The 27,580-nt window shown below is 29.4% G+C and overlaps 1 protein-coding gene across 1 annotated transcript; it reads left to right on the top strand.

Annotated features, from left to right (window-relative positions):
* Positions 1-2,932: 2,932 nt before the first annotated feature.
* Positions 2,933-23,840, top strand: LOC130946679 (CO(2)-response secreted protease-like). Its single transcript, XM_057875516.1, has 11 exons — positions 2,933-2,951; positions 3,043-3,149; positions 3,339-3,436; positions 5,852-6,007; positions 17,141-17,252; positions 19,270-19,819; positions 20,653-20,753; positions 21,333-21,575; positions 21,803-21,917; positions 22,446-22,662; positions 23,279-23,840. The coding sequence occupies exons 2-11, from the start codon at positions 3,058-3,060 to the stop codon at positions 23,827-23,829; spliced, it is 2,235 nt and encodes a 744-aa protein (XP_057731499.1). The 5' UTR covers positions 2,933-2,951; positions 3,043-3,057; the 3' UTR covers positions 23,830-23,840.
* Positions 23,841-27,580: the final 3,740 nt, after the last annotated feature.

Here is a 27,580-nt window from a genome sequence, read left to right as displayed (position 1 = left end):
TATCACTATAACCACGTTAACTTCTTTTAAGTGTTGAAATTTTTTATGTTCAACGTCATAAAATTTTCCTTAACATTAAGTAGTTGAGTGAGCAGAATGACATGACGAATACAAATTGGTCAAAAGTGTTTCAAATTCCACATCAACCAAAATTAGATGGGTATATACTATATAGTCTTGTATTGATTTTAGTAATATAATATTCTTGGAACTTATACACTACTTTGCAGTCTTAATAATAGAATAAGCTCGAGAGCGAAGACATTAATGGGAATGAGAGAAAGAGAAACGAAAAGAAACAAAGAAGAGCAAAATGCACATGGATATGGAACACTATATATGAGTCTTCTTTCTCTTTTTGTTCCCCTCGAAAAGAGACTTAACTTACTTGCATTTCAAGCATTTGATTTGCTTTATTTCATTCACACCCTTCTCATTAAAGACAACAATGAGAATGAAAGAGAGCGCATCTATACAGGTAACTGGATTCTCGCTTTTCCTTCCTTTTCTTTATATATGTCTCCCCAAATTTTCAACTATATCTTCTCTTTCGAATTATTATTTATAAAATAAATGTAAAAAATAATTATTATATTTTTGCTACAAAATAATACATAATTTGATAAAATATATGTGTAAAATTTATTTACATTTTAAGTCATTAATGGTACATCAAAATTAAATACTATCTAATTTACTTACTGCATCTAACTTATTCACTTGTATATATTACATATGTATCATCCTTAATCCTTCATAGAGATTGAAGCCTAAACGCTTATAGAATAAAAACAATTAATTCCAAAACAGCACTTTTTTTTATTATTTTAGATTTTTAGTGGGTAGTGGTGCAACATGTGATTCGAAATATAAATAATAATAACATTGGAAACTGCCTTCATTTAAAATGTTTATTAATACATATATACTATTCTATTTAGAATACATCTCTAAATTAGTCCTAAAAATTTTGGATTGAACAATATTGTGTCCGCCAATTGTAATTAAAATTAAAATTTATAATCGTTTAAATAAATAAAACAAAATAGTTTTTTTGGATTTAAAATAACAAAATCTTCCCACACTAGTTGAAAACAAAATTGTACTGCTTTACATACATAAAACGAATTTTGAAAAAATAACTTTTTTAAATTTCAAATCTTAAAAATGATTTTATCACAAGATTTAAAAAAACTAAAAATTTTAAATGTAATAAAAAAATTAAAAATAAAATTATCCGATAAAAAAATTTATTAGAAAGTAATTTAAGGTTGAGGTTGAGGTTGCATAATGGTCATTTCTTTCTTTTAGGGGTGAGCACGGGTAGTGGGTACCCGATTACCTGTCTGAACTCAAACTGAATCAATTAAATTGATTCTTGAACCAATGGGTAATTGAGTCCAAGTCAAACCAAACCAATAGCCTTTATTAATGATTGGTTCAGATATCAATTTTGGAGATACGGAATTCGATCCAACCCGTGAACTCGATCATATATTAATTAAATAAAAAAATAAAAAAATATATATGACTTTTAGTGAGATTATTCACTATTAATATGTTTAGATTTTAATGAATTTAGTTTTTAATGTATTTGGTGTTTAACATGTTTAGATTATTTATATTAATGTTACATGTTTATTGTACTTATTAAATTTTTAGGATAAAAATTTAGTTTTTTTATGAATTTCAAAGTCATCGGATACCCAATTACCCGAACCGAACTAATCCGTTCTTAATCAGTTTGGTTTGGTTCGGGTACATACACAAAAAAAATACAAATTTAAATTAAACTGAATTAATTATATTTTAATCGATTTAATTCTAATTTCACCTTAAACACAAACTAAACTGACCTATATTCACCTCTATTTTCTTTTTCTTTATTTTTTTTTCTTACAAAAAAAGGAGATTGAAGAAGGGACACGTATTTGCATCCAACTCAAGCATTTTATCATCGGTAGGGTCACACTGTTGAAGGTTATATATGTTGTGTACCTAACTTTACATACTAAAAAGTATCAAAGATATAATGTGGTGTAAAAATATCTATCTATCTACAAAATTTACTTACTAAATTAATTAATATATATTTGTATATAAATAAATATATTATTTAAATTATTTTTAACATATATTTTATATAAATAATTAATTTAATAATTAATTTTTTATGTATATATTTAAGAAGTTGTTTTTCATAATACTATTTTTATTGACTTATTTAGAGTAAATCACAAATTTTTAACTCAAAATCGGTTGGATTATAACATAATTATGAATCTTCGAAAAATTATTTTGTCAACAAATTAATATTTATGATGGCTTACTCCACTTATTAAACAAGAAATAATTATGACACTAATCAATCAAGTATAGTAAAACCGGTTATGGGAACTGGCTAATTGGGAGAGATGGTGAAGTTAAAAAAGAAATAATAATACTAAATTCAATAAATGAAATATGAACTTAATTTTAATATATTAATAGAATAAAATATTTTATACCGTTATTCAATCATATTTTATATATATATATAATTATTTATATAATTAATATAAAATATAATTATTTTTACTGATATAATAATATATAATTGAATACACGTATAAATTATTTTATACTAATTAGTAGTGAAATATAATAGTAGTGATATACATATATAGTATAAGTGGATGAAGAGAATGATTAAAGATGGTCTTAGATCACATGCTTCATGTATAAACCTCCTCATACTAAGCATAATTATAATAATAATAATGTCTCACTCACTTAGCTTACTCTATAAATGGATGATGATTGCATGAGTAGCCTCTTCAGTTATCACTTCATCTCATCATCTTCTTTCAATAACAATTATGGAGTTGCTTCTTCAATTCTCTACTTATCTATGCATAGCTTCTCTTCTTCTTATTATCAGCAGTGAAGCAAACACAGATCAAATTCCTAAGGTTTTCTTTATTAATTATTATACACATATCTTTATTTCATTTTGTAGTTGCATGATCACAATTACAAAAGCTTCTCTGTTTTTTTTGGCAGCATTATGTTGTTTATATGGGAAGTTCATCACCAAATTATAGAAATGGGGATGATTACCAAATTTCTGAATCATCACATTTGGAGCTATTGTCTTCGGTTATTCCAAGGTTATATTATTAATTTTGTATCAAATATAAGGTCTAGGTTTTTATGATATCCTTAAGAAATTATAAGTACTAATTAATATTCATTAATTTTGTGTTACTCGAAATTAAGCAACCATGCATTTTATTAACTTAACTTTAATTAAGTTTAAATTTTACACTATTAAATTGATGGTTTTGATTTTTTGATAGAGAAGAGAAGAAGAGGGTATCTCTAATCCACCATTTCAGGCATGCCATGAGTGGGTTCTCTGCCATGCTTACAGAAAGAGAAGCCTCTGCACTTTCTGGTATTTGATTTCCTCCTCTGCCTCTGTTTTCTTTTTTAATTATTATTTTTTTTATTTTGATTATCCTGTTCCTTTGACTTTTTTACTGTTTTATTGTGAGGGAATTAATTAAGGCATTGATAATTTACTTTATATCCATTATTATTATTGGAGCTAAGTGGTTCTATATAAAATCAAGACTTTAAATTGGCTAGAATATAAGCTATGGTGTCTTATTAGAACAATTATTGGTATTCAAAACTATATATTATAAAAAGAAATGTTTAACTATTCTATTGGTCTTTATAGTTTCGCGAAATTTTTAATTAGGTTCTTATATTTTTTTTTAATTGAGTCTTTGTATCAATTTTTTTTTAAATTAAATCATTCTTGATAGTAATTGACTTAATTATATAAAGATTAAACTAAAAAAAATTGGTACAAAAACTCAAATAAAAAAAACTATAAAAATTCTATTAAAAAATAAATTAGTACAAAGACTTAATAAAAAAATATAAAAATTTAATTAAAAATTTCGTGAAACTAAAAAAATTATCATAATAATTAAACCACGTGTCCCATAAATATCTAATGCTGCTACGTCATATTAGTATTTACTGTAATAATTTAATATAGGGACTCAAACTAAAATGTACAAATTTCAAGGATCAAAAAGAAAAAAAAAGTTATAAAACCCAAAATCGATATTCTTAGATGAAAAACTTATAAACTTATTTAGATATATTACGATATGAAAAATTCATATGTTACTAGTAAAATTATGGAAGAATAATTTGATTCACAATTTAAAATTAAGAGATTAATTTTATAAATTTTTAAAAAAGATAAAATATTATTTTAGTATTTAATATTTGGTTTAAATCCTAATTTAATTTTTAATATTTCAAACTTCTTATTTCAATTCTAAAATATTTCAAATTGTCATATTTCAATATAAAAAAATTTTAAACGAATTTAATATTATCCGACTATTAAATTTAATACAAATAATTTAAATATTAAAGAGCTAATAACGTTTGATTTCAGTTTATAAATAAAATTACACCATTAACAATGAGTCAATAACCATTATAAAAAAAAAAAATTATTCTAGAGCGTTGACGAATGATTGTTAAAGATTTAAAATTTTATAAAAAAACAAATAGAGAAAAAAAATATGTTACAAAAGATTTTGGTCATATTTCTTAAATACACGAAAAAATAACTTAACTAATAATATTGTAATGTCTATGTATCATTTATTTTATTACTTAATTTAACAGTAGAATAATATTAAATTCTTTTAAAAAATTTTAAGACAAAAATAAAATATACGCTTAAAATATTATGAACCAAAATAGAATTTAATTTAAATATTTGAGATAAAAATAATATTTTACCTATTTAAAAAGCTTATTAATTTTCTTTTTACTGCCAAAATACATTCTTCGTCATCCATAAATTAAGTGATGACATGTGATTATATCATTCTTTAAAGTTTCAATACGATCTTATTACAGCTGTGATTAGCAATAGCTAGGAAAGAGTTAAGATTACTAAATAACTTTAAAAAAAAATCTGAAAGGATGTACTTTCACAAAAGATGATTGATTCCCTCATTCTACTACCCTATCGATGCAATGGGAACTGCATATCGTTTTGTGATTTGTGATATTATTATTTTAATACATATTTATATTAGTTTTTAATGATAAAAAATTTTATAATTAAAAAATTGTATTTGATAAAATAAGTTTAATCTAATTTGATTATTTTTAAAGTTTGTAAATTGTATTAATAATTAATTATTTAATATCACTTAAAATTTAAAAATTATAATTTAGAATAAACATTGTTTAATTTAAACTCAATAAAATGTAAAACTAACTATGAGATCAAAATATCAATTAAAAATATAAAATGTTATAATTTCAATTTGCCAATTTATTTGGTTTTTTAAAAATAATAAAATAATTAAACTTGAAGAAATGAATAACTAAACAAAAATCTCTTTTAAAAGAAAATAAATAATTAAAAGTTTATTTTTACAACAAGATTCTAACGTTTTATTAAATCCAATTAAATGGATCTAATTCAAATCATAAAATTTTTAATTTTAACACTCGTATTCAGATTTTTATTTATTGGTTTAAATTAAATAGTACTTATGTTTAAATTATAATTTATCATATCTTAAAGAATTAGTTATTAATGTAATTTCTTAATTTTATAAAATTAATTAATTAAAGTAAACTACTTTTGTTAAATTTATTTCTGCTAATACATAAAATATTTCTTACATGTATAACAAAAACTAAATTTAAAATTTTTAAGTTATAAAGGCTTAACTAAAAATTGAATAAAATTATTATAAAATTTTTAAAATAATTAAAGCATAATTATTATTTATTAATGTTCCTTTTGAAATGCATACAGGGTATGATGGAGTAGTGTCGGTGTTCCCAGATCCAATTTTGGAATTGCATACGACCCGATCTTGGGATTTCTTGGAATCAGATTTGGGGATGAACAACAACACTAGTGCACATTTCTCAACTAAGAGTGATATCATTATTGGGATCATTGACACTGGTAAGTCACAACAATTACAAAAATCTTTGTTTAATTTGGTTTTGGCATTGACCAATAATTATGAATTGACACCTACTGCTTTTTAACTCCTAATTGTCTTTATTTTCATTGTGTTCTTGTTTATTGTGAATAGTGCTAATCTCTGCTTTATAACTAACATCTTTTCCTTTAAATTTTATTTCTTAGTCAAATTGATTCTCCACATTTTTATTCAATTAAATTAATTCTTCAAAATTTTAATATGAATTTAATTTAATTCTTCTTCCAAACTCTGTTATTTTCACCGCTTTCTGACTTTGTGGAGATTTTATTTGAACCAATAAAAATGTTTCAAAAATTGTCAATTATAAAAATGTTTAGTGGGGCTTTAAAATTGTCACAATCTAAAAAGAAAAAAAAAGGAAAACTCATTTACTCGGAAAAATGACCAAGGTTTTAAAAATTAAATTGGTTATCAAATCATTCTAGTTATCGATTCACCAATTTAAAAAATTAACTTATTTAATTATAATTCAATCGAAATAATTAAATGATAATAAATTAATATATAAAATTATATATAAATACAAAAATATAAATATAATATAAATTAAAAATTTCATAAATTAAGAATACAAAACTAACTAAAATGTTATAATCTCATATAAGTATAACACAAAAGTTAAAGAGGACAGAAAATAGTCAAATATCAAAGTTTATATATGTATAGAATATAATGTATGATATTATGTATTATTTATGTGATAGAATAATAAAGAATAACTGCACATAAAAAATTGTTCGTTTAATTGTATCTTAATTCGCAAATTTTGTCTATTTGAAAAATAAGTGCATTATTTTATATGTTTTAATTTTTAATATATTTATTTTATATTAGATGTATTATATTTATTTAGGATTAAGTACGATTTTGGTTCTTAACGTAGAAGCTAAAAATTTGTTTCGTCTCAAGTTTTTTTTGCTTACAAAATTGTCCTTAAGGTTTAACCTAATTTTAATACTCCCTATCACTGTTTTGTCATCTCCTCTTTTACTCTGCTTCTTCATCTTCAGCAGCATCAAGATTCCAGAAACCAAATTAGAAACAGAAATTCACCCAATCAATATAGCATGACATTGCAGCAACATCACATATGCAAAATTCATATCATCAATAGACAAACTCGATATTCCACAGACAAAAAAATTTCACAACAAAAACTTCAGATATTCTAAATTAGAATCACCAAGCAAAAAATTCAAATATTCCACAATAAATTTAGATTATGTAAGACAAATAAAAAATTCAGTTCACAAGAGGGTTGTAAAGAAGATGCGGGGAGCAGTGATGAGCGACGAGGAGAACAACAAGAAGCAATGATGAGCGGTGAGGAGAGCAACAAGGAGAGCGGCAAGTAAGGAGGAACAACAACGAGCGGTAAGGGGCGAAGACCGGCGGCAGTGGCGGCAGCTACGGCAGTGGAGGACACGAATTCCTCTCTCTCTCTTCGGGGTTAGCGATAGTGGCTCAACGGCGGCGACAAACCTAGTACAGCAACGCAGTTCAACAGTGACGAAGAATCCAGTACAACGACGGCTTCCTTCCCCCTCCCCCTCGTGATCCCTTTTCCTTTCTTCTTTTCTCTTCCCCGCTCCTAATCCCTTCCCCATTTAACCTCTTTTCTTTTTTTTAATTTAATATTTTTAATTAAGAGTATTTTAGTAATAAAAATTAAAATTTTAGTAAAAAAAGCGATTTTCAAATTAAGTTAAATTGTAGAGACAATTTTATAAATAAAAAAATTTGGAGATAAAACAAATTTTCAGCCTACACGTTAGAGATCAAAATCGTACTTAACCCTATTTATTTACCAAAAATAACAATCAAAACAGCCTGTTAATTTTAAGCCAACTATCAAAATAATTTCTCAATTTTAAAATTAATCAAAATGGGCCCAAATTAACTACGGACTTGGTAGAGTATTAGACATGGTGATATGGCACAAAAATGATTCAATCAATTTTGTCCCCTTAATTGATGAAACTCCAAGAAACATATAACCCGCACACTGCATTATTAGCTTTCTGTCTCTTATTCCTCCAAAATATGAAACCTAAGAAGGTGCTCACCTATTATTGTTGAAACAAATTCTTGAAATTTTTAAATCAAATCAATTTTTTGTTTTTAATTCAAAATAAGACAATTCATTGTAAAGCAAATCAATTCCAAAAGCCTAAATTGATTTTCAATATGAAATTCATAAAAAATAATAAACTTCACTTTTATCCTTTAATTAAAAACTTAGATCTAAATTTCGTTCATCACTCCTATCTCACATATATATAAGTCGGGCTAACTAAAATTTCTAACAGATTTCATATTATATCATTTAGTCACGCTAGCTCAAATTCCTAAATAAAATTTAGACTTGGTAAAAAGCAAAATAATAAAATAAAGAGTATATACCCATTTTGGTTCTCAAAGAATTTTAGACTGGACACTTTAGTCCCCAACTAAAATTAATTACTCGATTGGTCCCTAACAATTAACTCCGTCAGTCACTTAGGTCCTTTACTCCGTTAATTCTAACGGAGAACAAAATAGTCCCTAACAACTCTAACAGGGGGTAAAATGGTCCCTGATCTCCTCTGTTCGGAAACGACACTCTCTCCCATTTCTATCATATCTCGCATAACACTAACAGTCTAACACTATAACTTTAAACTACACAATGCACACTCTATAAATTTAATGTCCACAAGAAAAAAAATTTTCAACTTATTCTCAACCAATTCATAGTCAGAAAACTAATGCTTATGTCTCTCAACTAGTTATCGTCTTCGATGGATCCCATGAATCCAGACAGCAAGTCTGATTTGTTAACGTCCTTCAGCTTCTTCTTTGAATCAATATTCAGTAATCACTTCAGTTTCCATATGAGCGGCAATGGCGACATTGCTCGTTGTAATAGCTTGGATGCGAGGTCGAAGCTGTCTGCCAACTTGAACTCTGGGAAAGAAGGAATGAAGCATTCGGTGTCTATTTCAAATGAGAATTTGCATATGATGTCGAAGGAGAATCTTCTCATGATGTCCTAATGTCTAACAGTCTATATTGCTTGCTGGAGAGTGGAGAAAGGCGTGCCCTTGGAATAGTTGTGGAACTTGGTCTTGAGGATGTCGCGAACGTTGTCGGGGTTGGAGGTGATATTATCAAAGACGTGCAAGTGGATGCTTTTGGTGGGTGAAGTGCAGAGGAGGTGGATGTACCAGTCACAAAGATTTAGGAAGTGTGTGGTCCATGACATGTTGAGGTAGGTGCGACACGTGTGACAATTACACCATGGCTTAATCTTGGAGCTAAAGAGGAGGAAGGAAGAGATGGAAAAGAAGATTGTGAAGGTGAAGAAGGAGAGTATGAATGTTAGGATTATGCGAGATATGATAAAAATTGGGAAAGAACAGTGTCGTTTTCGAAAAAGGGATCAGGGATCATTTTGTCCCTTATTAGAGTTGTCAGAGATCATTTTGTCCCATGTTAAAAGTTTTCAGGGACCATTTTGTCTTCCGTTAGAGTTGACGAAGTCAAGGACCTAAGTGACTGACGGAATTAATTGTTAGGGACCAAACGAGTAATTAATTTTAGTTGGGGACTAAAATGTCTAATTTGAAATTCTTTGAAGACCAAAATGGGTATATACTCTAAAATAAATGGATAAACCAGAGTGTATTTGGTTTATATTTTTATATTTTATTTAATTCTTTTATTATTTTTATTTTTTTCAAACTTTATAAATAAAAAGTAAAAACAAAAAGTAAAAACAGGAAACAAAATAATGTTATTTTTATCATTTTCTTTTTTTCTTTTATAAATAAAATTCTAAAAAAGTAAACAAAAATTGCAAACCAAAATATACATAGCCTGCAGATAAGCCTAACTAAAGCAATATAGTTGTCTTCTTTTTTGTTAGAAGTTTACGACAGTAATATAGATCGATGATGATTATTTCTTCCCCCTTTTTTTCCCTTTGCAACATATATAAATGAACTATAAATAAGGCGTATACAAAGACACTTGGAGTATTATTTTATGAGGAATGTTATTTGACTAATAAAATTTTTAGAAACGTTACATAATTAATTTTTTTTAATCAAACATCATTAATGTCATTTCCTTTAATTTTTTTTCTTAGTTTAATATTACACAATTAATTTAACGATCACAAAAATGACATAATATTTCTTTATTAATCACACAAAAAATTTATTGAAACTGACAAATGAATTTTTGGTACTAAAAATTTTTAAAATGTTTCAGTGTCAAAATTATAAAATTTATTGTGTCACAGTTAAAAAATTTTAATATTATTTTTTTAATAAATTCTATATAATTCAAATTTTTTATTTTTCATCTTCTTTTACCTTCTTAACAAAAACTTGTGTTACAGTTAAAAAATTTTGGTATTATCTTTCTGTTCTTCTTTTTCTTCTTCCTCCTTCACATTCTCATAATTCATCTTATTTCACCCTATTAAAACTTTTTTTGTTATGATTAAGAAATTTCAATATCAAAATTAAGAAATTTTTCGTACATAATTAAAAAATTTTGTTGTTATTTTTTTAATAAATTATATACCGTTCAAAAATCTTCTCTTCCTCCTCTTTTTTTCATCATCATCATTATATTATTATCATCTTTTTTTATCTTCTCTTTCTTATTTCACCTTCTTATAATTCTTCTTGTTTCACCTCCTTAACAAGAATAATAAAAATAAAAAATTAAACAAAGAAAAAGAAGAAATAAAAAATGCTAACTACCAAGAGGAGGAGGAGGAGGAAGAGGAAAAAACGCAGGAGCAATAACTAGGGGTGGTCAATAAAGCAAAATCCGACGGGTTGGTCCACGTAACCAGCCAAAAAAGGCAGGTTAGGCTGAAAATTTGAAATCGCCAAACTTTAAAAGTCCACCTAACTCACACTACCTAATAATTCGTGGGCTTTGGCGAGTTTCGACGGGCTTCTCCGACTGGCCAGGTATTTTTTTGTCTGGACCATTTTTTTACAAATTTCTATGATGTTATTGATCTGCAAGAGAATAAAGATGATAATGGAAGATGTTCTAAGTTATATTTTGGATTATGTTTTATGTTTGATTAATTCTAAACTTGAAGATGTTTAATTATATGTTTTGGATAATGTTTATTTTGCTTTGGACAATGTTAATTTTATTATTTTGTTTCAAAAAATTTTGTGTATGATTATGTTTATTACATATTTATAATTATAAAGACTTTTTTTTACCAAAGATAGGAGACTCGAACCCACAACCTCTTAATTGAGTATGGGGAGACTATACCATTTGAGCTATAACTCAATGGCTAATTATAAAGACTTTAATGATTGTAAATTTAGAAATTATATATTTATTAAAATAGTTGTGAAATTATATATATTATTTAATATTTAATTATTTATAAAAAAAAATTTGGCGGGTTTGGCTCACCAACCCGCTTTTAGACAGGACAAGAGAGAAATTCAGGACCGCCTCATTAGGCGAGGCAAGGCGAGCCAACCCGCCAGATGGCGGGTTTTTGGCAGGGTGGGACAGGCTTCCCCGTTTGCCACCCTTAGCAACAACCACAATAAAAGAATGATAATGAGAAGAAAACGCGTAAAGAAGAAAAAATGCATAATTCATGCAAAACATTATGTGAGTATTTTTTGTTAAATTTGGGCCAATTTAATTGGACTTAGTTGATAAAATATTTAATGTATAGCAGGACCCTAAATTTGTATTATTTTTTTAGTTTAATTAATCTGTCGGTCCATATAGTTTCACTAAATTTTTAATTAGATTTCTATACTTTTTTTTTTTTCGATTGAGTTCCTATACCATATCAAATTTTGTAATTAAGTCTCTATCGTAATAAAAACGTTGAAATTAACGGAATATTTTGTTAAACAAAACAAATATGTCTAACACTAAAATGAATATTCTGTATAATTTAACAGAATATTCTATTAATTTCAATGTTTTTGTCATAATAGAAATTTAGTTACAAAATTTGATATAGTATAAAGACTTAATTAAAAAAAAGTATAGAGACCTAATTGAAAATTTAGTAAAATTTATAGAAATTAATAGAGTAATTAAACCTATTTTTTTAAATACTTTATCAATAAAAATATTTTTATATGTAATATTTAATGAATATATTGTTGAATAAATTTTAAATTTTAAATTTTAATAATATAAAAATAAAATATTAACTAATATTAATAAAAAATAAAATATTGATTTTTTAAATATTTTTCAGATATTTTTTATTTATTTATTTGGATAGCATATTTTACTATTTAGCATGTTTACGGATTGAGTTATTATGCCTAAGAATTGAACCGAACCGACCAAATAGATAATGTTTACGGGTCAGATAGATATTTTTTTTTTTCGGTTCTCTATTCTCTTAGTAACACTGAATCAAATTAATATTTTTAATATAAATAAATAACTAGAACGTTACAGATTTGATGAATAACATAGGAGCTAGGCATGATAGTTAGGATTCAAAACGTAGTATAGTTTTCATGTGACCACGTGAAACTGAGTTGTCAATACTTTGTTTCGACCAATCACTGAAAATGTCCCTTTGGGTGACGCCAATTGACACTCACCATCCATGCAAACTCATTGTGGTCCGCATGCCTATGATTAGGCCTTTTTCTTATCAAAAGTGGGGTAAACTACTATTTTAGTTTTTTAATGTTTAGATTAAATTTTAATTTATTATTTTAAATATTTTATTTTAATTTTAAGAAATTGTAAATAAGTTTAATATTATTCTACTATTAAATTTGATGCTAATAATTAATGAAATAAATGACGGAATATTAATAGTATTATTAGTTAAATTATATCTTCTTTTATGTATTACAAAAATAGATATAAATATTGAATTGGTACTCGAAAGATTTTGGCGGTAACAAAATAGTACCTGACTTTTGTTATTAACAAAATATTCCTTAAAAGATTTTAAAATTTGACAAGCATACCCACGAGCTCGCCAAAACACATCTCCGACAAACACAATGCTAATATAGCCACTACGTTTTGATGACATGGCAAAAATCCTCTCCAACCCTAATCCTCCCATCTCCCCAACGTACTTCCCCTTCCTCTCCCAAACGCACTACCCCCTTCCTCTTTCTGAATCGGCTGAATGCACTCTCCTCCTCCGCGACCCTAATCCCTCCCTCCCCCTCCATAACCTTAATCCCCCTTTTCCCATCGCACTTTTCTCCTCCTCAATCCAAAATCCCCTCTTCTGAACCCTAATTATCTTTTCTTACCTCTTTGAGTCCTAATTCCTTCTTCCCAACGCACTGTCTCATACTCTCAACTCACTCTTCCCCAAAATGGCAGCAAAGCTCAACCTTCTCAGTCTTACAAACCAATGTCACGACACCGCACTGTCGCCATCTCATCGTCGGGTCTTCTACGTCTGCCAGCGTCGTCTGTCTCCTCCGTTGGCATTGCGTCGTCTGTGCGCGTTCACCGCTGTCGTCTTGCCTAAACCCACTCTCTGTCATTCTTGCACCTTCACTGTTGTGCTTCGCGGTGGCTCACTTCCCTCCTTATGGTCGAACATAAAAGCAGACACACATAGCAGCAACGTCTCACTCATCGGCCTCGCCTCCGTCACCTCTGCTCGCTGCTTACCGCCAGTTGCGGCTTGTATCTGCTTGCTACTCGCCCCAGTCGCTGCCCTACCTCCTCTGTCTGTGTTCCATCTTGACTCCGTCGTGTCGTGCCTTTTCTATCTCTATTGTTCTTCTTTTGGCCTTATCTAAATCTGCTTCTTGCTTCAGTGGTGTCTGTATTAAACTTTATTTTATTTTGATTATTGTATATAAATTTGTTTGTTTTCTCTGAGTTTCATTGTTATTAATCTTTTTAAATTATAAATTAATCTAAAAATTTGGGGGCAACTTTTGCTAGATTAGGGTTAAGGAAGATTTTCAGGTTTAAGACAACTCATGAGTAAGAGGGTGCGCTGGGAAGGGGTGATTAGGGTTCAGAGGGGGAAAGGAGGGAGATTAAGGTTGGAGGATTTTAGATTTTCTAGGTTAGACTGGGTAATTAATTAAAAATTTTACCTTGGATTTTTCAGTGGCCATCTCAGCATCTTTCTCATCAAAAATGTACTCCGGTGAGTTCAGGGACACGCTTGTTAAATTTTAAAATCATTTAGGGTTTATTTTATCAATACCAAAAGTCAGGTACCATTTTGTCAGCGTCAAAATCTTTTAAATACCGATTTAATATTTACCTCTAGAAAAATATAACCAAAACTTTCTTGTAACTCTTCTTTTTCAATTTTCTTTTTGTACAAACTTCAAATCCTAACAACCAATCATCAATACTTTAAAATCAAAAGAAAATTTTTTTATATTAGTGATCATTGGTAGATCAATGTTACTTACATATTAAAATCAAATGCTATTAGCTCTTTAATATGCGAATTATTTGTGTCATATTTAATGATGGGACAACATTAAATCTGCTTAATTTTTTTTTTGTGATTAAAATAAAACATTTAAAAGTTTTTAAGACTGAAATAGAATATTTGAAACGTTAGGGATCAAATTAAGATTCGACCTAAACATTGGTGATCAAAATAATAATTTATCCCAAAATATACAAAAAAAACTAATTTTTTAAAATATTTAACATTACACCAACCTAAATTGATCAAATAATTAGTTCACTAATTTATTTAAAAAAATATTGATATTCGAATTCCATCTCCATTAGTCAATGTCAAATCGTCAAATAAAGGTCAAATATATGAAGTGATCGACCATGAAAAATGAAGTTGTGGTAATATTAAAAGTGGTGTTGCAAAGAGAAAGATAAAAGGAAGTAATAATAAAAATTGATAATATAAGAATAAATAAAAAAATTTAAAAGAAATTTGATTAAAGTTGGCTACCAAAAATTGGTCACTAATTATAGACTCAATTAAATTTTCATAATATGATTTTTCAGATTAACGACATTCACTAATTTGGTCTTTTAAATTCCAATTGCACTATAATAGTCTCTAAGATTGAGTTTTAAACATTATAAAATTGAGTTGCAGACATTATAATGTAATGGTTATTAGTGATTAAGAGAATAAGAGGTTAAATTTTGACCTCTTTTTCTTTCTCGTGTGAACTTGTTTTTTATTGAAAGAATACGTGAGATATTTTAGTTGTCTCTTAATTCGGTAGGAGATTCTTTTGTTTTGTCTCCAGTTGTACAGAATCAGAAATAAAAATAAAAGTAGAGATCCACACATATATATCTTGGTTCAGCTCTCTAGTATAATGTAGCGTACATTCAATCTTCATCACAACTATGACGGAATTTCACTATCTTTTCAATAGATTACAATCACCAATTCTCCTTAGGATTATACCCAATTCTATTTGGGACAAGTCCAGTTTCTAACCTAAACCGAACTTGACTAGGACTCAAACCTAGCTTTCAATAGCAAAGTGCTAACCTAACTTGTAAAGAAATCCCCACAGGATCATGACACAAAACAGAAAAATATACAAAGAATTTTTGAGATAACTATGGTTTTTTCTCCAAGTCTAGCTCACTGTCTTTTTTCACTCATTGATTTTTTCTTACAAACTCTACCATGCTTGCCTTTTTCAATGAGACTCAGATATACTATACTGAGAAAAAGAAAAACAAAATGGTAACTATGAAGGAGAAGAACTTAGAACAGTTTAAGAAGCTATGAGAGCCGAACCAAATGCTTTGTTCCACTTTCCTTGCTCAACCCTTGGTTGTTCACCCTTATTATAGAAGAGTGAAGTCTTTAAGGTTTGAACCAAGTTCAACACTTGAGTTGTCTTCTTCCTCCTTCATTAGAACTTGCAGCGGCGTGGTCAGTGGAGAGAGAGAAGGCCGAATCTTTGCATACAACATACCTTTCTCTGTCATCCTTTCTCTTCAAGTTTCTTTGATCTTGATCGTGAATCTTTTCTTTGGCTCCAAGTTTGATTTTGGATCGTAGATTTAAAGTAGAGCACCATTGACTTCTTCTTTTCTATGGTTGCTTAATTTATGCTTGAAGTTTAGTAGATATTTTTACGGTTCCTTGGTGTAGCACAAATATGAAAAATAACTTTTGAAGATGCTCTATTCGAATAGAATTTGCTTCTTTGTTGTAGCCCTTCTTCTTGCTAAATTGGAAACAAGCTTTTGATTCTTTGCCGAGCCCTAACTTCATATCTTTTCTCTTTCTTCTTTCTTAGTTCAGTGACTTGATATGATAGAGAATACAAAAAAGAGAGAGAAGAGATAAGGATTGTATTCGGTGGAAGTGAAACAAAGTTCAACTGAATTTTGAATTGTTAAATCGGTTGAAGAGAGATGGGTTTGAGAGTGATCACCGACTTAGACTTGAATCTTTATTTGGGCTGGGTTTGATTTCTTTCTTTTTTATAATTCAGCTTTTTTAGCCTTCATGGATCAAGATTTAAGTGAATGTATGGTTGAGATTTGTGTTGGTCAATGTGTTTGTATTTGTGGGCTTGTTTATTGGGCCTGTTTTAATTTAAATTAATTTCTACACATTTAACCAAACTAATTATACAAACAATTGATAATCACCCAATAATATTTATTCATCATTTTATCAAGTTTTAGTTTTCCAAATTTAACATAGTGGTTCTTGGATTTTTTTAAGTATTGACTCAACAAACACAAAAATAATTTATCACTTTGTTGTTGGTATTTGGTGCTGATTCAGTGTGACAAAAGAGTGTCAAATTATTCTTGCGTTTGCTGAATCAATACCTAAAAGAAATTTAGAGACTACTGTAATATTCGAAGCTCAATCTTAGAGATTACTATAATATAATTAGGATATGAAAGATTAAATTAATAAAAATTGTAAATTTGAGGAATTATTATTGAAATTTAAGTCAATTAAACTATTGTTTTTTCTTTTATCAAAATAGAAAAGTTGAATAACGAGCATGGGTGTGTGGCTTAGAGAAATATAATTGTTCATCCTACTTAGATTAAGTGTGAAAATACAATCTTTTTATATCGCTCATAATTAACTATTCATATGTATATTTTATATGAAGGGATATGGCCAGAGTCTCCAAGTTTTAGAGATGAGGGTATAGGGAAGATTCCTTCAACATGGAAAGGAGTTTGCATGGAGGGTCCTGATTTCAAGAAATCCAATTGCAATAGGTGATCATCTATTCAAGTTACTTTTATAAATCTTTCAATAAATGACAAACTTTTTTCTCTTTCCAATAATCAAATTTTGACACATTCAATCCAATTACATTAATAACATTCAATTCTTTCTGCAAAGATATTATGCTTATTATAATTTGTGAAAACATCCACAAATATTTAACATGTTTTTTTTTTTATGTTTAAAAAGTATGTAGATAAGGTTCAATTTTGTTTCTAAATTTTTACTCAATAATAATCAATCATAAAGTTTTAAAAATATTCAATTTGACCTTTAAATTTTATAACTACGAATTAAATTGATCATTTAGTTACCAATCTAATTAATAAAATGACTAGCTGACATTGCACTAAAAGGTTTGAGACTTAATTTAGTCCTTCTAGTATATATAGTCAATTCAAACACTAAATTAAATCCAATAATGAACCAAAAATTCGGTCATACATATGAATTAGATATTAAATCGCCACAATGATAATTAACTACACAGATAAGAATTTTGTTAACCAAATTAGTGGCAGAAGAATCAACTTGATTCATAATTATGAAATTCCTGAATCAAATTGGGTATGTTTAAAACTTAAAAAGTCAAATTATTTATCGGATAAAAATTTACGGATCAAGTTAAGCTTTATCTTCAAAAATACATATATTTTAAGGACAAATAATATATCTTATTACTTTTATATGTTCAAAGTATATGCACTTTAAGTAAAAGTATACGTATTTTTATCTGTTAAAAAATTTGTGTATTTTATACACAAAAGTATATGTATTTTGAGTTAGAAAAATTAGTGATTTTGGCGTATGTGTATATTTTGCTCTAAGAGTAATATTTTAAATTTATTCCTAAAAAATTTTTAGTCAAATAATTTAATTTTTAATAAATTTTAATTTTAAAATTAGTTTGTAACTTTTTTTATTTTATTAGACACATAAATTCTCACGTTAAATTTTAATAAAAAAGTTAGACAAATTAATTTTTGTCATTATTTAATAAAAATATAACAGTATCTAAAAATTTTCAAAATTTCTATATTAATCTTTTCATATGGATAAATAATTTGGCGTGAGATTAATTTGTCTAACGAAATAAAAGTTTAAAATGTTTTATTTGACTAATTTAATGAATAAAATTTAGGTAGTATTGTATAATCTTTAACGTTTGGGATGAATTTTATTTTAGTCTCTAACGTATTAATTGTCTTATTTTTATCTCAAAACGTTTAAAATGACATTAATATTATTCCATGGTCGAATTTTTCACTAATAATTAACGGAATCATGTACTACTAATAATATTTTTATTAAAACTACGTTTGTTCGATCTCCTTCTCCTACCTTCACTCTCTCATTAAGCTCAAATTCCAATTTTTTACTCTCTTTTTTCTCTCTCTATTACACTATTAATTCTCCAAGAGGCAGTTGAGGAGAAAGAAGAAGAGAACAGGAAAATGGAATTTGTATTTGTTGAGAGGATAAAGATAAGAGTAGAAAATTGAGCAAACATAACTTTAACAAAAGTATTATTAATAGTACATTAATTTTGTTAAGTATTAGTAAAGAATTTGACGGTAGAATAACATTGATATCATTTTAAACGTTTTGAAATAAAAATAGAATGATTAAAAAGTTAGAAACCAAAATAAAATTCACTCCAAACATCAGAAACCAAAACAGTACTTTACTCTAAAATTTATTAAGGACTAAATTGTCTTTTAAATAGTAATATTAGAGAAACAAAAAAATTAATTTAAATTTGTATTATTTAATATTTATTTATTAAAAAATGTATTAAATAAAATAATAAATAATAAAGTTTGGCAATTTTTAGCTAAAAATTTTTGTTTTTCAAAACTTTTTCTATTAAAAACATCTTAAGAACTGATTTGAAAAATTACTCATTGCTCCAAGATAACTATGTATGTGATAGAAATGAACTGGCATAGTGGTGTTAAAAACATATGTATATTTATAGCATTAACCATTGTTGTATTACTAGCGCAGAAAATTAATAGGAGCAAGATATTATAATAATATCCAACTTACATCAAGTGATGGTAAGAACCTTACTCTTACAAAAGCAGTAACCAAAGGATCCCCAAGAGATTCAGTTGGACATGGAACTCACACTTCATCAATAGCAGCTGGTTCCATAGTCAACGATGCTACCTACTTTGGTTTAGCAAAAGGAACAGCAAGAGGTGGTTCACCTTCTTCAAGAATTGCTGCATACAAAACATGCTCTGAACAAGGCTGCTCTGGAGCCACCTTATTGAAAGCCATTGATGATGCTATTAAGGATGGTGTTGACATAATCTCTATTTCCATTGGTCTTAGCTCGCTTTTCCAGTCCGACTTTTCCAAGGATCCGATCGCCATTGGAGCGTTTCATGCCGAGCAATTCGGGGTCATGGTGGTTTGCTCGGCAGGGAACGATGGCCCGGATCCTTACACGGTTGTGAACGCAGCACCATGGATTTTTACAGTTGCAGCTTCAAATATTGATAGGAACTTCCTGTCTACTATTGTCCTTGGCAATGGAAAAATGTTTCAAGTAAGTTTTTTAGTTAGTATTATTCCTTATGTTTCATAAATCTGTCTTATTTGTGTTGTGTTTAAGATTTGACGGTAAATTATATATTTTTTTAAAATTTGTTAAAAATTTTAAAAATATTTTTAAATTTTATTTCATTTTAATTTTGTCTTAAAATTTTTTTATTTGTATCAAATCTAATTCTGACGATTAATTTTTTAAAAAATTTAAAACCAATTCAGCAATAATTTCACAAGAACAATTTTTAACACAAATAAATCAGACATAATTATCATGTATTATTACGAGATCGGTTATAAACTTTCTTAAAAATTTAGCTATTAGAAATATATTTAATATAAATTATAAACTTTAAAAACAAAATTAAAACAAAATAAAATTTAAGAATATTTTTAAAATTTTATTTCAAAAATAAAAAATATACTTTATTCAAGATTTTATAATGTCATATTATGTAAACTTTTATTTATTTATTGGTGTATTTTTTAAGATTTTAAAATGTAGTTTAACTTTTATGCATTTAAAGAAGTTTACAGATAACTATATGTTTCAAGCTACAGCATCAATAACTAACCACCTAAAGAATTAATGTGATTGAATATCTATGTGATATATTTTTTTTTCTCAAATTAATCTTTGATAATGCTGTAATTTTAAGAAAGAATAATCATATTAATTAAAAATTTTAATTTTCTATAAAAATATTTATGTTTAAACTTTCTAGTAATACTAATACTCTTTTCTTTTTTTTTTTTTAAATTGTTGTGATAGATATATGCCTCGTTTATTTTTTCAATAGAGCCAATTTATCAATTTTGTGTGGTATCAATCAGGGTATAGGCATTAACTTCTCAAACCTCACAAGTTCAAAGATGTATCCTCTTGTCTTAGGGGAGGAAGTTGCCGCTAAATTTGCCCCTGCATCCGAAGCTAGGTACCTAAGTACAATATTTAGGCTACATCGCTAGTATAAAATACATGTTAAAATATAAAATACATATTAAAAATAAATGACTGATTTAGTAGCTAAATTTTAATATGCTGATAACATTTTTGTAATTTGTAATTATTCTCCATAAGTTACTGTCATGCCTTATTTAAAGTTTAATTATTCTATTGGTCTTTATAATTTTATTAAATTTTTAATTAGATTCTTATATTTTTTTTAATTGAGTTTCTATACCATATCACAAAAAGTCAAAAACATTAGAATCAACTGAATATTCTATTAAGCAAAATAGAATATTCAATCAAACGTTACGCATATTTATTTTGTTTAACAAAAATAACGTTTTTATCACAGCAGAAACTTAATTACAAAATTTGATATAATATAAAAAAAACAATTAAAAAGGAAAAAAAAAGTATAAATACCTAATCTAATGCATGTCTTTCAATAATTTGTCATCTTCTTGCGGCTAGAGCATGTAAGATATAGTTCATTAAGTAAACCTTTCAAATCTATTATTGTTGTTTATATTGAAATTGACACAAACTACGAACATGTATGCAGGAATTGTTATCCTGGATCACTAGATTACAACAAAGTTGCAGGGAAGATTGTTGTTTGTGTTAATGATGATCCAACTATTTCAAGGAGAATCAAGAAGCTTGTTTTACAAGATGCAAAAGCCATGGGGATGATACTCATTGATGAGGAGAAAAAAGATGTTCCATTTGATGCAGCTGTATTTCCTTTTTCAGAGGTTACCAATCTTGAAGGCCAGCAAATCCTTTGGTATATAAACTCCACTAAGTAAGTGCCATCAACTTAATTCACTTTTGTTCCTACTGAATTTGTATTCTATCTTTTGGATACACAAGGACAAAATGATAGAGATAGATATTTTGTTTTTTCAATAATGTTTCTATATTTCTGTAGCTAGATAGCATGCAAAATTTCAAGTGCAGTTAAATTTAAAATAATATTTTATCATGTCAATTATTATTATTATTATTGAATCTATCTTGTTTTAATTGTAGGAATCCAACTGCAACAATTCTTGCAACAAGAGAAGTTACAAGATACAAGCCCTCACCTATTGTTGCATCTTTCTCATCTAGAGGTCCTTCAGTCCTAACTGAGAACATTCTCAAGGTCTTTTTATTCCCAAAAGCATTTCATTTTTCTCATCAACAAGCAAAATGTACAGACCATACTTTTTACTCCTAACATGTGCCAAAAGTTTCAATTTTATTTTTAGTTTTGTCGCCAACCTTTTAGAATTAGTTTAATTTTGTACTTGCATCGTTCTAATTTTATCCTCAACATTTTAGAATTCATTTGGTTTTCCATCTGAATGGAAGAATAAACTTGAATCAATTCCGAATAATAATGCCAGAGAAAAATTGAAACAATTCTAACAAAAAGGGAAAAATAAAAAGCTTTTGAACGGAATATGTAGGACTAAAACTGTCTTTCTCTAACCAATTTAAATTGGTCGAGTGGTTAATTCACTTGTCCGCTTAAATAAGTGTCAAAAGTAATTTAGATTCGTAATAAATTAGTCATTGACCTGCCGAACTGGAAATACTATAAAAATAAATAAATAAATAAAGTTTTTCCCTAGGATCATCAACAGCCTCTGTTTCAAATTATAAGAAATCAATTTGTTTTGTTTTGCAGCCAGATGTTATGGCTCCAGGCGTTAGCATTTTAGCTGCCATGATTCCCAAAAGTGATGAACCAGGAAGTATTCCAATAGGGAAAAAACCCTCCTTATTTGGCATAATGTCAGGTACATCTATGGCATGCCCCCATGTTACAGGTGCTGCTGCTTTTATTAAATCTGTTCATAGAATGTGGACTCCTTCTATGATCAAATCAGCATTGATGACAACAGGTATTGTCTATTCTTCTTCAAAGTAAGGCTGCATCTAGATTTTGTGTTTACAGATAGAAATACAGAGACAATAGATACAAAAGTTTGTTTGGGTGTAAAGATAGAAATAGAGGCACAATTTATTGAAAAAAGATCTTCTAAAATGAGTAAATTCGTAGAGTGATAAAATAAGAGGTTAATCATTATTGAAATTGTAATTTTTGTCATATGTAAATTTTGCTGACTTAATTTAGAAGTGATTATACACTTTTCATTTTTTCAACCTTCCCACTTTGAAAGAGTTTGATCACAATTTATTTTCTACTTTATGTTTGAATTTTGTCTCTAAGACAGAAATATAGGGATAATAAACATAGAAACTTGTTTGATTGTAGAATTAGAAAAAGAGATACAAATTTTCTTTTTTTTTTTTTTTATAAGAGAGACACAAATTTTCTATCAGAGACAAAATTCTTATATTTTCTGTATTTCCTAAAAGTAAGAAAACAAAATATTTATTTATGTTTTTTGCTTTATGATCTCTGTTTTTTTTTTTTAATTAAGAAATAGAATACATATGCCAAAAAAAAAAAAAAGGAATAAGTCATACTTATGTAGTGTTGTTCAATATTTTCAGCTACAACATACAATAACTTGAGGAAGCATGTGACCAATAGCTCAAACTTGTTTTCCTCCCCACATGAAATGGGAGTTGGGGAAATTGATCCACTTAGAGCTCTCAACCCTGGCTTAGTCTTCAAAACGGAATTAGAAGACTATCTCAAATTTCTTTGTTATTATGGCTATTCAAAGAAAAACATAAGATCAATGTCTAAGACTAACTTCAACTGCCCAAGGAACTCCTCTGAAGATCTTATATCCAACATCAATTACCCATCAATATCTATAAAAACACTTGGTAGGCATCAGAAAGCAAAAGTAGTAACAAGAACAGTCACAAATGTGGGACCCACTAATTCCACATATATTGCAAAGGTGCAAGCACCAAAGGGAATGGTTATCAAGGTTACCCCCAATAAGCTTGTGTTTTATGGGGGTATTCAAAAGAGATCTTATCAAGTCTCATTCTACAACAATGATGCACAAAGTGGATACAATTTTGGGTCTATAACTTGGCTTGATGGTAAACATTATGTTCATACAATATTTGCAGTCAATACTAAATGAAGATAAACATAAATACGCTCACAACATACTCATACATATAGTAGTCTTTAATACATTACAAAAATCATATATACATGATTGTCATTTTTATTTATTTATTTGTTTGTTTTATTTTGTTTTTTTTTTTCTTTTTGGGTTTGGAACTATAATTTAGATGGGAGTGATCATTTTCGAAGTACAAACTAGAATTTGTTTGAATTTATAAACTTCTCAAAGTGCTCAATATCCAATTAGTTGACTTTATTTTGGCTAGCAATTCCTCTTGCCAAATTACCAGCTAATGATCCAAAAAGGAATATTCAGAAGACAATTATTCTCACTGTTATTTTTATTCCTTTGATTCTTGCTATTTCATAGCAAAGGCCATGATGCTGGCTGCTTAAAGTTTTGGAAGTTATTTCAGATTTGAATCCCTCGGGGAATAATTGTTGTTGTTTCACTCAATCCTCACACACTCTCACTCACTGTTCTGCAATGTATTGCAGATCTCACACTCGAACTGTTGTATGTTCAGAGAAAAAGAGAGAGAGAGTTGAACACTAGAGAACTGAAGAAGCAAAAAAAACTACACTCTACCACTATTCAATAAACTGTTAAATACAATAACAGAAAGAAAAGGAAACTAACCACTCACTCCACTATCTTAAGAATAGGACTCCACTTCCTTAAAACTAGAAACTAGCTGAATAAAAAAAACTAACTTGCCTCTGAGGCCACTAATAACTTTGACCCTATTAACTGAATCATACACATAAGCATAAAACAGAAATAAATAAATATCAGGTCCTAATACATTATCTAACATTTCTCCTCCTTGGATTAGAGACCTGGACACATTCCAACTTCATGAATCAATTGACTAAATCGACTAACAGCAAGAGGCTTGGTGAAGACATCAGCTATCTGATTATCTGTCTTGCAATACTTCAGCTCCACCTCTTCCTCCTGTTGTGCTTCACGCAGATAATAGAATCTCAGCTTGAAGTGTTTAGTCTTGCCATGAAAGACTGGATTCTGAGCAATTGCAATTGCAGCTTGATTGTCCACATACAACACAGTTGATCTTTTCTCTTGCAGCCCCAAATCACAGAGTAACTTCCTGAGCCATACTGCATGCTTTGCAGCTGCAGTTGCAGCCACAAATTCAGCTTCAGCTGTAGACTGTGCTACAACTTCCTGCTTCTTTGAGCTCCAGGAAAAACAACCTGATCCAAGTGAAAAACAGAAACCCGTTGTGCTTTTCATGTCTTCCACCGAACCACCCCAGTCACTATCTACAAAACCAACCAGCTTCATCTCAGGAACTGCTTTGAATTTCACACCATAACTTTGAGTCCCCTTTAGATATCTCAACACCCTTTTTGCTGCAGTAAGATGTTCCTTAGCTGCACAATGAAGGAACCTCGATAGAATACTCACTGCATACTGAATGTCAGGCCTAGTAGCTGTTAAATACATTAGACAGCCTACTAGACTTCTGTACTCATTCTCATGCTCAGAATTCTGCACATTACTCTTGCTTAACTTCTCTTTCTGATTAACAGGAGTAGTGACTGTCTTGCATTCTCCCATTTCAAACCTCTTTAGGACCTCTCTGATGTACTTTTTCTGACAGATGAATATCTCACCTTCTTTTTGCTGAATCTCCATGCCAAGAAAGTAAGACATTCTCCCCAAATCTGTCATCTCAAACTGCTTCATCAGTCCTACCTTCAGCTTCACTATCTCACTCTCCTCCTCTCCTGTAACAAGCAGATCATCGACATAGATAGACACCACCACAAGGCCTCTCTCACTCTGTTTGTAGTACAGAGTGACTTCACTTAGACTCTTTTGGAACCCAAGCTGATGTAGATAACAATCAATTTTGCTATACCAAGCCCTGGGAGCTTGTTTCAGCCCATACAAGGCTTTCCTCAGCTTATACACTTTGTCTTCATGGCCTTTAACAACAAATCCTTCTGGTTGGTCTACATAGATGTCCTCAGATAGGTCACCATTTAGGAAAGCTGATTTCACATCCAGCTGATAGATGGTCCACCTTTTCTGTGCAGCAACAGCTAGTAGCAATCTGATGGTATCCATGCGAGCAACCGGAGCAAAAGTTTCAGAGTAGTCCACCCCACTCACTTGAGCATATCCCTTCACAACCAACCTGGCTTTATACTTGTTCACAGTGCCATTTGGGTTCAATTTTGTCTTAAAAACCCATTTGACACCTATAGTCTTCTTGTGATCAGGCTTAGATACAAGTTGCCATGTGTTGTTCTTGTTGATCATGCTCAGTTCTTCTTTCATAGCTGAGGCCCACTCCACACTTCCTTTTGCTTCCTCAACTGTTCCTGGTTCTAGGAGAGCCACATTACATCTGGCATAGACCTCTGCCAGTGGTCTTGTACCTCGCATAGGCAAATGATCAATCAATTCATCTTCAATCAGCTCACACTCATTCTGTAGATCTGCTTCCTCATTTAACTCATCCTCATTCTGCACATTAGCTTCAACTACAATATTGTCAGCCATTTTCTTTTCAAATACTGCCCTCTCCCAATTTTTATCTTCACAAAAAATCACATCTCTACTCACAGTAATCTTTTGTGCATCAGGACAATACACTCTATAGGCTTTAGACTGAGAACTATACCCTACAAAGATACCAGCCTCACCTCTATGATCAAGCTTGTCTCTACTGATTGAAGGAGTTAAGTAATAGCATAGACAACCAAATGTTCTTAGTCCACTAACCTTTGGTTTGTACCCGTGCCATGCCTCGAATGATGTCTGCTTGTTGAGAGCTTTGGTTGGTAACCTATTCAACAAGAAGACAGCAGTATTTACTGCTTCTGCCCAGAAGCTCTTGGGTAGTTGTTTGCCTTGTAGCATACATCTTCCCATCTCCACAATGCTTCTATTTTTCCTTTCACTCACCCCATTTTGTTGGGGAGTATAAGGAACTGTAAACTGCTGCTTTATGCCAGAATCCTCACAGATGGCTTTGAACCTTTTTGAGGTATACTCACCACCATTATCACTCCTCACTGTCTTTATTTTACAATTTGCTTCATTCTCCACCTCTTGTTTGAACCTCAGAAATACTTCATCAACTTCTGACTTTTGTTTGAGAAAGTAGACCCAGCAAAATCTTGTGCAGTCATCAATGAAGGTCACAAAGTACTTGCTTTTGTTCAGTGACTCCTCAGGCATAGGCCCACAAACATCTGAGTGAACCAGTTGAAGCTTCTTCTTGGCCCTCCATCTTGTTTTCTGGAATGGCTTCCTTACTAGCTTCCCTTGCAGACATACTTCACAATCAGACACTTCACTTCCCGACTGAGGCAAGTCTTCAACTAAACCATGCCTCTGCATAAACTGCAATCCCTTATAGTGAAAGTGACCCAACCTTCTATGCCACAACTCCTCCTGACCCTGCACACATGCCATAGCTTTGCTCTCTTTGCTTGCAGGATCGAATGCAAATGTTTTGTTCTGCATAGGGATCCTAAACAAGAGTTTGCCCTCCTCATCTGCAATAGCACATTCATTCTTATCAAACACAATCTTCATGCCCTTCTCAACTAACTGTCCCACACTCAGAAGATTCTGATCTATCTTGGGAACATAGTAGACATCAGACATCAGCTTGATTCCTCCAGGGCCTTCAAGTAACACATTGCCTCTTCCTTCAACCTCTAGATGATCACCATTCCCAATTCTCACTCTAGTATTGACTGATCTGTCAATATTAGTGAAA

Source organism: Arachis stenosperma, chromosome 8 (assembly GCF_014773155.1).
Source record: "Arachis stenosperma cultivar V10309 chromosome 8, arast.V10309.gnm1.PFL2, whole genome shotgun sequence".
Classification (NCBI taxonomy): Eukaryota; Viridiplantae; Streptophyta; class Magnoliopsida; order Fabales; family Fabaceae; genus Arachis; species Arachis stenosperma.
The sequence above is the reverse complement of the archived record's forward strand: the minus strand, read 5'-3'. Positions and strand labels throughout refer to the sequence as shown.